Source organism: Oratosquilla oratoria, chromosome 32 (assembly GCF_046742065.1).
Source record: "Oratosquilla oratoria isolate Oo_2021 chromosome 32, ASM4674206v1, whole genome shotgun sequence".
Taxonomy (NCBI): Eukaryota; Metazoa; Arthropoda; class Malacostraca; order Stomatopoda; family Squillidae; genus Oratosquilla; species Oratosquilla oratoria.
In genome coordinates this window covers 11,805,717-11,820,551 of record NC_134808.1, presented here as the reverse complement: position 1 = coordinate 11,820,551, position 14,835 = coordinate 11,805,717, and the positions used below count along the sequence as shown (strand labels likewise).

Genomic DNA, 14,835 nt, shown 5'->3' with positions numbered 1-14,835 from the left:
CAGGAGCTCCAGGGGCACTCTGAACTCGTCGGAAAGTGCCAGACACATATGTATTATCAAAGTAAGAGAGTAGAGAATACATACCAGGCTCTAAATTAACAACCTATAATGTTGCCATGGCAACTGTTTTCAATTTAAAAATAATCAATAAAATCCAAACCACTGGCCCAATTGACATATAACTTGGTTAATTGATTGATTTATGGAATTTTTTGGCTTGAAGGCCAAACGCCGGAGCCGGTAGGCCATTCAGTGCACATGCAGCTTGGCATGTGAAGATTTTTGGGTCATTTCTTGACCAAGTGTATATTACCCAACGATCTTGAGTTTTCTTACATTACAATAGTATATTATTGATGTCTTACCTTAATATTTTCACTCGGAAAACTAATTTGCCAAGGTTGATAACCAGATTTGCGTTTGAATCGGTGAATATTTATTTGCTTTTGAAGAATCGGGCATACACTTGCACAACAACAAGATAATTTGAATATCCTGCGCATACGCTGAACGCTCAAAGCATTCAAACTAAGCCAAAGAAAATCCAACAGGTCGCATGGAACATTGGTTTTCAGAAACTTGTAGACTACAGTCATCCCTCTGTGTGGACACTGATCGACAATTTTCGAAAAGACCAGGCTGTAGTGGCTACACAAATGATACAAAACCAACGAGGGCAACCACCAAAGAAGTGGGTGAAGAGGGTGGCTTAGCAGATGCAGAACCGCCTTCGGAATCTGTGCCAGGGGTATGCTGCAGGAAGTCAGTGTCTTCCTGACTTTCTAAATGCAGTTGGCCACACCATTAGACTGGACCCGTAAAAGATCATTACTATATATTGATGGGAGAAATTTGTATTGAATTTTATAATTATTAAAAACTAAAATATGAAAGTTTGGATATTGTTTGTGTATTATTGCTGTAATAAACCTAAATATAACTAAAAAAAATCCTGTATATTGTTTGTTATCAAGTTCAAGAAAAGTAAAACAAAATCTTTGGTGAGCAAGTGTCCTATTTGTCACTTCTCCGGTGAGCGATTGTCCGGTGAGCAATTATCCGGTGAGCAATTATCCAGTGAGCAACTGTCCGTACCCGAGTACACCCAGAGCAAGGCCACTTTATTAATTCGGCGACCCCCTCTCTCCGTCCCCTCATGCAGGAAGGGAGAAGACGAGGAGAAATTCCTTCGGGCTGCGTCAAATTATTTCTCATACATACTCCCTCACCCCCCTCCCATCCCCCACCCACAGCATCATCCATACACAACCATTCTCCACTCACCCCTATCTTCTGCTCTCCCATCCTTCCTCAACAGGTATTCCTCTCTTTCCCAATACTCCTTTTACCCCATCCATCCATCTCATCCTAGGACGCCCCCTCATGTTCACTTCTTCCACCTCTGCCTTGCACACCTCTTTTACTAACCTTTCTTCATTCGTTCTTTCCATGTGCTCAAACCATCCCAATACTCTTTTATCAACTCTCTCTCCCAACTCCCTTTCCACTGTTCTCCTCCTCATCTCATTTCTCACTCTATCTAGCCTAGTAACCTTTATCATACTTCTCAGGCGTTTCATCTCAAACACATTCAAACTCCTTCTCTCTTCCTTTCTTATATTCCATGTTTCTGCTCCCATACAGTGATGTCGGCACAATCACTCCTTCATACAATCTCCTCTTAGCATCTATTCCCAAATGTCTATTTCTCACCACACTTTTTAATCTTGTTCCAGACACCATCTTTGCACATCATATGACTCCCTCCTTGAACCATCCCCATTCCTCCTCCACTCCTAGTTCTACTTTATCCTCTATTCCCTCCCATTCCTATCTCAGTTTCTTCTAATACACCTTCTCCCTTTCTTTCTCATTTAAGCAATTCATTCTAAGTACCTCCCTACCTTGTGCCCTTTTCCTCTTTCTCTACCTATTTTCCACTCTCACCTTACCTTCCACCACAATAACATGCAGCCAATACCCAAATAATATTGGCTGCATGTTATTGTGGCAAAGTAACATGCACCTGATACTTTAGGGTCTATATGGGGCGCCTCTAAGGACCAGATCACACATCATTTGGTCTCTGATAGAGCAAGTCTCTGTTCATAGAGAAATGATCACACTTTTATTATACTGCGACAGTCCCTCCGTTTGGCTGTCCTCCCATACCTTGTTACTGTTCTGTACCATTTCTTTGAATATTCATTTCCTTTTTTTCGCCAACCCTGTGGTGGGGGAAAAGAATGCTGTCACCAAATCTTCCCACTTGAGTCATACGAGGCGACAAAAAACGGGATGGGGATAGGACTAGGAGTCCTGCTACCTGTAGCCCCACAAGGGACATTCCTAAAAAAAAAAAGTAAAGACATAAGAGGGTCTAGGAGTTTTCCAACCAGTACCCTAAAGTTTGGGTCTTTTAATGTGCGTGGATGTGGTACAGATGAGAGTAAAAGGGAAGAGATAGGCAGTATGTTTGTGAGAAGAAAGATGGATATGTTGGCATTGAGTGAAACTAAGTTGAAAGGGAGGGGCAAATGTGAGTATGGGAGTGTAGTTGGGAGGTTCTCAGGAGGGAAGAGAGGACGAGGGAGAGAAGGAGTGGCTATATTAGTAAGTGAAGAGATAGGTAAGCGTGTAGTGGAGTCGAAAGAGATTTCTTCAAGGTTAATGTGGATGAAGGTGAAGCTGGAAAGGAGATGTGGGTTTTTGTAAGTGCATATGGCCCTGGTAGTAAGAAGAGCGTAGAAATGTATGTCGGTAGGTGGGACACAGTACAATGATTTCCAAGTGTGTTACGCAAGCCTTAGTTATTTTTTTATTTTTTATTTATTCAATCATTAAGTTCCTTTACTATTATTTCAGGATGATGAAAACAAATGGTACTTTATAGCTAAATTCTTATTAGTTAAACAGTACAATTATAAAAGAAATACAATTATTTTTAATAGAACTAAATGTTATTACATTAATAATATTAACAATTAAAAACACTAAGAATACAATTAGCCTTAATAGAACTAAGTATTATATCGCTATTACATTAGTAATGTTAATCAAAATCCACTAAGAATACAATGGTTTTAATTCTGAATTCACCATCATCGTCCGATTCCGTCCCTATATTTTTGTCGATGATTCGTCTTTTTCACATACCTATAGACCACACTCATATACACAAGTCTAAAAAAATAATAATAAGGCTTGCGTAACACACTCGAAAACCATTGTACTGTGCCTCACCTACTAGCACATATTTCGACGTCATTTTATGGACAATAAAATGTCAATCATCAACTCTCAACTTTTTACATACCTATAGACCACACCGAATACATTTTTTACGCTCTACCTACATCGCCAAAGTCATTCTATGGCCCAATCTCCATTTTTAATCCTTACACAAGCTCTACTACTCTCATAAAAACTTTTGACTGCTCTTAACAGCTTTCCTCCTATCCCATATATTTGCAGTACCTCCCACAGTGCCTTCCTGTCTACCCTGTCGTAAGCCTTTTCCAGATCCATAAAAGCCAAAAAAACATCCTTACCTTTTCCTATAGCTTTCTCACATATCTGTCTTACCACAAAGATCTGATCTACACAACCCCTACCTGTCCTAAAACCACACTGTTCCTCACCAATTACTCCCTCTGTTCTTCTCCTAACCCTCTCAATCAAGACCCTCCCATAAGCCTTCCCAACTACACTCAACAAGCTGATCCCTCTGAAACTACTACACTCACACTTGTCCCCTTTTCCCTTGTAAAGCGGAACTATACAGGTACTTCTCCAGTCCTCCGGCACTCTACCCTCTCTTAAACAAACATTAAATAACCTCACCGGCCAGTCCACCATAACTGTACCTCCTTTCTTCAGACATTCTGCATGGCATCCATCCAACCCAGGTGCCTTACCTGCTCTCATCATCTTAACAGCTGCTTTCACTTCATCCTTCCCTATTTCTCCTTCATTTTTCTCACTCATCACTCTCATTTTCTTAGTGCTTCCCACTGCAACTACCTTTCCCTCCCTATCCTCCTTCACATTTAGCAACTCCTTAAAACACTCTGCCCACCTTCCTCTCACTGTCTTCTCTTCATCTCTCCATCTAGACATTACCTTTTACCTTTTTTTCTCTACTTGATTCGCCTCCTCTTCCTCTTTTGATTTCCTTCCAAAACATCTTTTTATTACTCTCAAAATATTCTGTCATACTCTTACCCCATTTCACATCTGCTCTCCTCTTTGCTTCCTTTATCTTATGCTTAACTTCCCTTCTCTTTACTTTGTACCTCTCATACGATTCCCTCGTCCTAATTTGTAACCAATCTATGAATGCCTGCTTCTTCTCTTCTACACCCTTCTTTGCTCCCTCATCTGACCACTCACTACTCTTCCTTCTATTTCCTCCCGCCCTCTTTGTTCCACACACCATCTTTGCACACCTTATGACTCCCTCCTTGAACCATTCCCATTCCTCCTCCACTCCTAGTTCTACTCTATCCTTTACTCCCTCCCACTCTTCTCTTAGCTTCTTTTTATACTCACTCTCCTTTTTTTTTTTCTCATTCAAGGAGTTTACTCCAAGTAACTCCCTAAAATGATCTGATATTCCCTCACTCTCTCCCCTGAGGACATGTACATCCTTAACTCTTCCTACCATATTCCTGGTCACCACTATATAATCCATTAACGCTCTATCTACCACCCTTCCATCCGCTACCCTCTCCCATGTGTACTTATGCTTGACTTTCTTCCTAAACACTGTATTTGCTCTCGTCAACTCTCTTTCAAGACACATCTCCACCATCAATTCTCCACTACGATTTTTACCTGAACTCCATACTTCCCAATCACTCCGTCTATGGGTTAATTTCCTACCCTAACATTAAGGTCTCCCAATACAACTACATTGACATTTCTTCCTAATCCCTCTATGCACTCATTTATATCTACCCAAAAAGCCTCCCTTTCCTCTATGCTCTTCTCACTACCAGGCCCATACGCACTTACAAAAACCCACATCTCCCTTCCCAGCTTCACCTTCATCTACATACATACATACATACACACATACATATATATATATATATATATATATATATATATATATATATATATATAGATATGTATAATATGTATGTATGTATATATGTATATATGTACGTACATATGTATATATATATATACATATATATATATTTATATATATATATATATATATTATATACCTCATATAACCCGCTTACATTTTCCCACAGAAACTTGTTCTACGCGAGGGTGCACCCATGATGAAGAACTATATGGAGACACCTATCCCAATCTATATGCAGTTCTACATTTTCAACCTGACCAACCCTGATGAAGTTCTTCGTGGGTCCAAGCCAGTCCTCGACCAAAAGGGACCATACACCTATGAGTAAGTTCCCATGCAATTTACATACTGGGTTGAGGAGGCGAACAGGTGGTGGTGAAATTATATTTGGGAATGGAGGTAGTTTTGAAGGAGTTGGATTTAGAATTGGGCTTAGTGCAAGGCTATTAGGACCTGATAATCTTTTTCCGAAATTCTTTGTTTTGGAATAGAACTGTCAGTTGAAGCAGGTTGGGGCTTTGTAGTGTTTATGAACCGAAAAATGTTCTGTCGATGAGCACTTTTTATGAAATTCACTGACTGCATGGAAGTAGAGATTTGATTTAGAGACTTAGATAAATCGGGATAGTGTCTTAATGAGGATGTCAGTGGATACATATTAGTACTATTGGCCACCTATGAACCTACTACACTTCTATTCATAGTATATATAAATGATATAGACCACGGACTCAAATCTATTGTCTCCAAATTTGCTGATGATACAAAATTGTGCGGAATGGCAAATGATCACCTAAACCAATTAGATATTCAAGAAGATTTAGATAAACTACAGCAATGGTCTAAAAAGTGGCTAATGAAATTTAACACAAGTAAATGCAAGGTTATGCACATAGTTAAAGATAACAGGAAGTACGATTACAAGTTATTTGGAAATTTGCTAACAAAAGTAGATACTGAAAAGGATTTCAGAGTAAATAATTATCAGTAACGACCTCAAATCATCTACGCCTTTGAGAAAGCAAATAAGATTCTAGGACTGATTGCGCGATCTTTTGACTTCAAAAGTCCATCACTCATTAACAAGCTATATAAATCGTTAGTTCGTCCACATTTGGAATATGCTGTTTCCGTATGGTCACCGAATCTCATCAAAGACATTGACAGATTGGAAAAAGTACAATGGCGAGCCACAAAACTGATTCCAAATATAAAAAGATAAATCATACGAAAATCGACTAAAACATATAAATCTGTTTTCCCTATAAAAGCGTAGACACAGACGTGACAACATACAGGCCATTAAGATTCTAAAGGGAATTGACAACATCAAAAGTGACATTTTCACACTGAATGAGAATCCGACAAGAAATAATGGTCTCAAACTGTCAGGAAATAAATTTAACTTGGAAGTGGGTAGAAACAACTTCGCCAACCGTGTAGTTAATGAATGGAATAAACTTACTGCAGAGGCAGTGCAAGGTAGTCTTGAGTCTTTGAAAAATATAATGAGAAATAAGAATCTCGGAATGGATGCAAAGAGAAGACTGAATTAAGGACTGGTTGTGACTGTGACACTGTAAGGTGCGAAGACTTGAATTCATGAGACGGAGAAAGGAGAAAGATGATGATGATGATGATAATAATAATAATAATAATAATAATAATAATAATAATAATAATAATAACAATAATAATGATAATAATAACAATAATAATAATAATAACAATAATAATAATAATAATAATAATGGTAATAATCATAATAGTAATAATAATGATAATAATAATAATAACAATAATAATAATAATGCTACAAATAATAATAATAATAATGATAATAATAATAATAATAATAATAATAATAATAATAATAATAATAATAATAATAATAATAATTATAATAATAATAATAATAATAATAATAATAATAATAGTAATAATAATAATGATAGTAATAATAATAATAATTTACGGTTTATTGGGTATAGCAGCATTTCTGCTGAAAATATACATTCTACAAGATTATAATAATATAAAACTATGACAGTGAGAAGACGTTGTTACAAACATTCAAAAACTAGACAAATAAAACAGCAGGCTAAGTAATAGTTATGTAGTACAACAATGTAATTTCTAGTTGTTGATTAAGTCCACAAAAGTCGGTATGGGGCTCTTCTTATACCGGTCGGTACATGCTCTGATCGGTTTGATGGAATTATGGTGCCGCACCTGGCACCGTGGACGAGGTACCTGAGGAAGTAGTAGGTTCCGGTGCCGAGGATGTTTGACCAGGGTGACCGCAAACGACCTCAAACTCTGAAGATAGCGGTCAGCAAAGGTGGGTAGTCCCAGTGTGGTGAGAGCGTGCTGGTCGGTTGTGTAATCTTTGCCAAGGATTGTGCGACAGGCTCTTTTCTGCACTTTCTCCAGCTGAAGCTGCTGCGTCATAGTGAGAGAGGATGTCCAAGAGGGGGATGCGTATATCAACTTGGGTAAAATGAAGGAAGTATATATGGTCTTGAGATTTTCAGGTCAACTTGTAGTCGATGGTAATCCCCAGCAGCTTAGTAGACTGGACCATTTGCAGGGGTAGGCCATCAATTGTCAGTAAGGGAGGGGGGAAATGCATTACCACAGTTTTCTTGTGGTTGATGGAGACTTTGTTGTGCACTGTTCATCTGTGTAGTTTGTCCAGTGTGTCCTGCAGTGGCTCGTAGTTCAGGTCAGTGTTGGACACAGGGATCCCCACCGTGCAGTCATCAACATATTCCACCTGTGCGGTGTGTCTCCCAGAGCATCGTTGATGAGTATCAGGAAACACAGTGGCCCAATTCTTGTTCCCTGAGGTACCCCACAGGAGAGATGCTGGACTGCAGAGACGTGTCCCTGATATCTGATAGCTTGACAGCGGTCCGTCAGGAAGTCAGCCAGCCAAGCCACCAAGAACGTGGGGAGGCCTAGGTGGATGGCTTTGGTGATGATAGTGGTATGATCTACAAGATCGAAGGCTTTCTTGAAATCAATGAACACCACTGCAAGTGAATTCTTCCGCTGCTCGAGATTTTTATAGATAAAGTCAAGGGAGCTGAAAAGATAGTGAGTGGTGGAGGATGTTTTCACGTTACTAAACTGCTGGGTATCAATAAATTTGCTGACTTTGGAGTATGCCCACTCGAAGACAAAATCCTCACAAATAAGACTAGGGATGGGAGTGATAGTAATGGATCTGAGATCACTAAAGGATTGGGGATTGGAAGATTTGGGGATGGGAGTAATAAAGCCTGTCTTCCAATCTGTGGGACATTTGCTCTGCTCAAGTGAGGCATTGATTAATTATTGAACAGATCGGGATGGCAAGTTCGCGAGCAAATTCACGATAAAGTTTGATAGGTAAGTTTACGGGTGTAGATGCCCTCTCTGGTTTGATACTAGCGAGCTTCTTAAAAACTTGAAAAAACGTGCATACCTTGGGTGCCTTCGGAGAATCATGGGGTATTGCTGGAATAACTCGGTATCAAACCTGAGACTGTACGGGGAAACTCAGTCCTGGCCAGTTGCCAGAATAATTCGTGAACGTCAAATCCAGCTATATGGGCATGTGTTACATTTCCCTAATGTTGATTCCACTCATAGGGTTGTCTCGATAATACCCTCGATGGAGAAGAGGAAGGGGACAGGTCTAAATAGCTGCAGCGATGTGACGGCATGAGTAGTTGTGCAAAGTGCTCTTTCTTCCCAGAAAATCATGTTAGATTAATTTCTTTGCGAAGTGAAATTATTTGTCGTTATCTTAAGCTTGGGGGCTGGGAGTGGTAAAAAGGAGAGGCACTTTAGCCAGGACATGTTTAACCGAAGCGGGAGTCCTCCCTATCTTCTCTGTTTTCCACATGAAGGGACGAGAAGAGAGGGTCGCCGTGCAAATGAAGTGGTTCTGCATTGCTTCTGACCCGGGCAGTGGGCACGAGACAGTAATGACCCTTCATCCACTAGGATCTAAAAGGAGAGAGAAACAATGGGTGGTGGATGGGAGGGGATGCATACCTTGGGTGGCTACCTACCTTATAAAGGGGAAGAGACCTTTTGTATATAAATAGGATAGATAGTTATCACATGTACCTGGTCTTTGACTTGGTGAAATTTCATATACCCGAGTGAGTTTTGATTGGTTCTGTAATCCTGTTCTATTATAGCATATTATATCACGTTAGGTGTGTTAACTAGATTGCAGTAGACGACTAATTTTAGTTCAGTTCGTTCATATATTGTGGAAGATTATAATTAGGATGTTTTGTGTAAAATTCATCATTGTCTCGAGTTTCTTTGTCTATTTGTAGTTGTACACATATTCTTATTTTACTCTATGGCCTCGGTCTTTATAAAGCATTTTTCTTATGCGCACATAAGGTTTTAATGCAATTCAATAAATTCATAGTTTGTGTTAGTGCTTGCCATCTACTAAGTATTTCAGCGGCTTTGACCCATCGTTTTTCGCTCATATTTCCGAAATAACCATTCACATCAGTATGATATATTAGCACAGCCTAATTCACACCCGGCCATAATTTTTGACGTTAGAGTGCATTTACAAGTGTTTACTCTTGATATTAAGTGTGTCGTAGCCGACACCCGTGAAGTAAATCGAACAGGTGAAGTCGTGACGTCATCACAAACTACCTCGTGTATCCCAACTTCACTTGTTCGATTTACTTCACGGGTGTCGGCTAGACACACACAATATCAAGAGTAAACACCGTAATTAAATACACTTGTGAATACACTATAACGTCAAAAATTATGGCCGGGTGTGAATTAGGCTGTGCTAATATACCATGCTGATGTGAATGATTATTTCGGAAATATGAGCGAAAAACGATGGGTCAAAGCCGCTGAAATACTTAGTAGTGCATGTTCGTATTCACTGAGGTAGTGTCGTTCCCAACCAGCATTGGTGAATATTTATAATTTGGTTTCAGTCCAAAATGCCTGCAGATGAACTTATATAATGGAAGATTTTCATTTCATGATTCATGTTTTATTTTCGAATGGAGGCGGGGCTAACGATTAGCATCACATTACTTAGTCCTGGTCCGAATTCACATAAGGTGTGAAAGCAACATGACATCATGCTGATTTCGATAATATTTCTATAAATGGAACAGACTCTGCATATGACTGCTCAATTTGGAACTGGGATCCGAATACATGAATGCCAAAAATAAGGTCAAGAGGATTTTTTACTTTACATCGAAGTGGGGGTAAAATTCTAAGAGGATCATAGAGGAGACTACAACATTATTGGGTGCGGACTATCCCTGTTAAGCCTTCTCTAATCGGGTGCTTCCTTCACAATAGGCAGAAACGGCGCAAGTTTGGCTTGGATTTCGACACTGAGCAGGGCACTTTGAGTTTCAAGCAGAACAAGACGTATTTCTTTAGGCCAGACCTCTCGCAGGGCAACATGGAGGATGACCGCATCACCACCATCAACGCCGTCATGATTGTGAGTAACCAGTTTCCATTTAGGTGAGGATTTAACCCTTTCCATACCGGATGATGGCGCTATTCCTTTTATTCTGGCTTCTATCAGATCATTTCATTCGTCTTTGTAGCAACTCTCAGTAGCATAGTGGTTATGAGGGAGAAAAACAACGCTAAAATATATTAAAAGTTGGGAGACCAAGTAGTGGAAAATAGAACATAAGAAATTAATTAGAAAAGGAATGGATGGGAAGTATAGAAAAAGGAAAAGAAGGGAAGGGAAGGGAAAGGAAGGACAGAGGAAGGAAAATAATGGAAGGGAAGGAAAACCAAAAAGAAAATGATGGGAAGGGAAAGATAAGAAAAAAGGAAAAGGTGGTAAAGGGAATACAAAAAATAGAAAGGATAGGAATGGGAGAGAAGGACAGAGAACAGAAAAAAAAAAAGGATGAAGAAGAACAGAGAAAGGAAGTGAAGGAGTGAAAAAATAAAAAGAAGGGGTGGGGTGGGGAAATAGGGGGATAGTAAATATGACAAGGGTAATTTGACTAGGTAACAGGGATCCCGGTGAAATGGATCAAGAGGATAAAATGGTGGTAGTGTACTGGAAGTAGATCAGAAAAAACGAGAAAAGACAAAAGGCGATTTACCCTGCAGCACTCGGAGCACTTCTGAGCCGAATGAAATTACCTGGGATTAGCCAGAACAAAATATTTGAAAGACATTAGAGTCTGATGGATTAAAAGAGAGTTCTAGAAAAAGGGGGAGAGGGTGAGGCAGGGATAGGATAAGAAAAAAACGAAGAAAAATAAAGAAGAAGAAAAAAAAACGACAATAGGAATAGAGTGGTTAAGGAAGTGATAAGAGAGAAAAGTGTCATAGATGATTTTAGAAAAGGGTTTACCGCATAGACCGGGAACGGATGGGAATGCAGGGTGTTGTTAGAGGGGAAAGTGAGAGGAGAAGAGTGGGAAATAGCTTTACTATTGAGGAAAGTATGAGGTTTGCTTTGTGAAAAATATAACCATCCTGACAGAGGTGGACAGTGCAAACGAATTCGCACTTCCGCAGTCCAAGTCCGAACATTACCACACCTTCATCGTATTTTTACTTTTTATATTCCGTTACTATTATTATAATTATATTATTTAACTTTCGTTTTTGTTCTAACAAACGTTAGATAATAAACTTCTGTCAGTATTCTAGAACCCATCTCTAGTGTCAATGCCGAATAATTGATTAGAATATATAAAAGTACACCTCGGTCTTACCTCACACTCACCAACCTCCATTTTGGGTTCAGGACATAAATTCACTTCGGGAATTAGCCCAGGCCATAAAACACTACCAATTCCAGAAGTGGCGGTTGGCGAGTGTGGGAGTGACCGAGGTGTATAACAGATTATCATACTGAACTGCTTTTCTACACAAAAAATAGCTAGATAATTATGTAAATTATATTTCTTATTGTACTTGACAGTTCAGGTTTAACAGATCGATACTAATAATTAATCACAGACACACCATTCCACCGTTATTCGGCTAAAACTATGTATTTCACATTATCATGTTACTATGTTAGACTGCTTTTACTACAGAAGAACGAGCACAAATTTTTGCTGATATTTATAGCAACCTCAAAACTGCAAAATCATATTGTTGTACAAATGCTGAATGAGTTGTTTGCAAATCTTATTGCGTAAGTGCCCACTTCGTCTAGGATGTATTATTTGATCAGTGGAGAAAAGATGATGTTCAACTAGGAACTGTTCCTATGTTTAGGGCGTAGATATTGTAAGATAAAGTTTTCCCTTTAGTGGAACTGATAGATGATATTTCATTACATTGATGTTTCAAAATTTGTGAGGGATTTTGAGCTTTGGTTATATGACACATCTTAATTGTGAAAAATTAACATGCAATACTGATAGATGCTAACCCCCTACATCGATGCTTCAAAATTTGTAAGGGTCCGTGAGCTTTTATTATATGACAATCTTAACGATTTAGGAAATTCCCATGCGATATCTTTACTACTTGTTGATTTTTTTTAGACTAAAACATGGATATAATTATCTCTCATTACTCGTATAGAGACAATAATTCATAATTCGGTAATTATACTTTCTTCCAAAACACATTGGTAACCTGTTTATGAAATTCAATGAAAAAATTATATTCTACTTCGAATTCAAAACGTGTGTGTGTGTGTGTGTGTGTGTGTGTGTGTGTGTGTGTAGCTTTGAAGTGAACAGGTGAATAACGTTTAGGACAGAAAATTCAATAGCAAACCACTGTCGAAAATTTTATTGATGATTGATATTCTAATCAACAGATACAATTTCTTTAATCGCTGCGAACATGGGTCAACTAATCACTCTGATTCTTTCCTAGTCACTCGGGTCACGGATGGAGAAGCTCAATGAAAGTGACCAATTTCTCTTCGAACTTCTCTTCTGGAGATTCCGGACCACCGTCTTCATTACGAAAATTTTATTGATGATTGATATTCTAATCAACAGATACAATTTCTTAAATCGCTGCGAACATGGGTCAACTAATCACTCTGATTCTTTCCTAGTCACTCGGGTCACGGATGGAGAAGCTCAATGAAAGTGACCAATTTCTCTTCGAACTTCTCTTCTGGAGATTCCGGACCACCGTCTTCATTACGAAAACGGTGGGTGAGCTCCTGTTCAAAGGATACGATGAACCGTTACTCTCGGAAATTTCCAAGTACACCAAAGACCCAATGCATTTGAGTGGCAAATTTGGGTTCTTCTACATGGTAAGTAAATGTGGCAACCAGGGTGAATGCTGAAAAATACACGCACACACACACACACACACACACACACACACACACACACACACACACACACACACACACACACGCGCGCGCGCGCGTATATATATATATATATATATATATATATATATATATATATATATGTTTCTTAAGACAGATTGAACATTTTTAGAAGTTCCGCCATGGGATACGAACCCTGACCCGTGCGTCTATTAGATGAAATTGAGATTAGATCTTCCAATGTTACGTGAAATCACCATGTAGCATGGTTGCTAACGTCTTGGCCTCGTGATTATCGACGCACGGGTCAGGGTTCGTATCCCATGGCGGAACTTCTATATATATATATATATATATATATATATATAATATATATATATATATATATATGTGTGTGTGTGTGTGTGTGTGTGTGTGTGTGTGTGTGTGTATTTACCTAGTTTACCTAGTTTTATTGAAAGGGGAGAGAGCTATGCTCGTAGAGACCCGCTTTTGTATGTTTCAGCATCTAGTTTGATATTAAATTCTTGTAGTTTTTGCACTCACTGTTTCCTCATCTAGTTTGTTCCAGATGTCTATCACTCTGTGTGGGAAGCTATTCTTTTTCAGATCTCTTCTGTGACTATCCTTTTTAATTTTCTTTTTGTGTCCTCTTGTTTTTCTTCTGTCTCTTTATAGTAAGTCATTTCTATCAAGGACTTCCATCCCAAAAATAATTCTGTAGATGGTTAGCAGGTCTCCTCTTTCTCTTCTTTGTTTCAGGGTTGGTAGTTCGAGTTTGTCCAATCTTTGTTTGTATGGCAATTTGTCGTTGCTCTTTGAATTCTTTCTAATTTCTTTATGTTCTTTTTAGTACTAGGTGTCCATAGTTTCGCAGCGTACTCCAATTTTGGTCTTATCAATGTAACTAATATTTCCTTTACCATTTCTTCATCCATGTAGTCAAAGATCACTTTCATTGATCTTAATAAATTGAAAGTTTCTCCGACTAATTTGTTGATATGTTTGTCTGGTGCCATGTCATTGCTGATAGTTACTCCTAGGTCCCTTTTCGAGTTGACTTTTTTAATTTCCTTTGTACCAATTTTGTATTGTCCCGATATCCTGTTTTTGTTTTTTCAAAATTCCATTATACTACATTTCTTGGTGTTAAAATTCACTTCACTCCTCTGAATCCATTTCCAGATTTTGTCCAGGTCTTCTTGTAATGATCTGCAATCTTCGCCTGTACTTCTCTTTAGTAGTTTCGCATCATCTGCAAAGAAGTTCATATAACATTCCACACCTTCCTTCATGTCATTTATATATATGGCAAACATTATCGGAGCCAATACAGAGCCTTGTGGGTCTCCACTTATCATTTCTTTATAATTTGAGTTCTTGTGTCTGAGTACCACTCTCATTTTTCTCCCGTTCAAGAAATCTTTCATCCATTCCAGTAACTTTC

The 14,835-nt window shown here is 38.7% G+C and overlaps 1 protein-coding gene and 1 long non-coding RNA gene across 2 annotated transcripts in view; one reads left to right on the top strand and one right to left on the bottom strand.

The window, feature by feature from the left end:
* The window catches only part of LOC143041773 (uncharacterized), a 1,249-nt gene extending 442 nt beyond the window's left edge, over positions 1–807 (bottom strand). The window contains exon 1 of the long non-coding RNA XR_012967816.1: positions 366–807. This is a non-coding gene — a long non-coding RNA (uncharacterized LOC143041773). The remainder of the gene's footprint in view (positions 1–365) is intronic.
* Positions 1–14,835, top strand: part of LOC143041772 (lysosome membrane protein 2-like) — a 172,881-nt gene that overhangs the window by 96,924 nt on the left and 61,122 nt on the right. Inside the window, exons 2-4 of the mRNA XM_076213821.1 lie at positions 5,265–5,422; positions 10,454–10,601; positions 13,161–13,367. Coding sequence (XP_076069936.1) covers positions 5,265–5,422; positions 10,454–10,601; positions 13,161–13,367 — 513 coding nt within the window. The remainder of the gene's footprint in view (positions 1–5,264; positions 5,423–10,453; positions 10,602–13,160; positions 13,368–14,835) is intronic.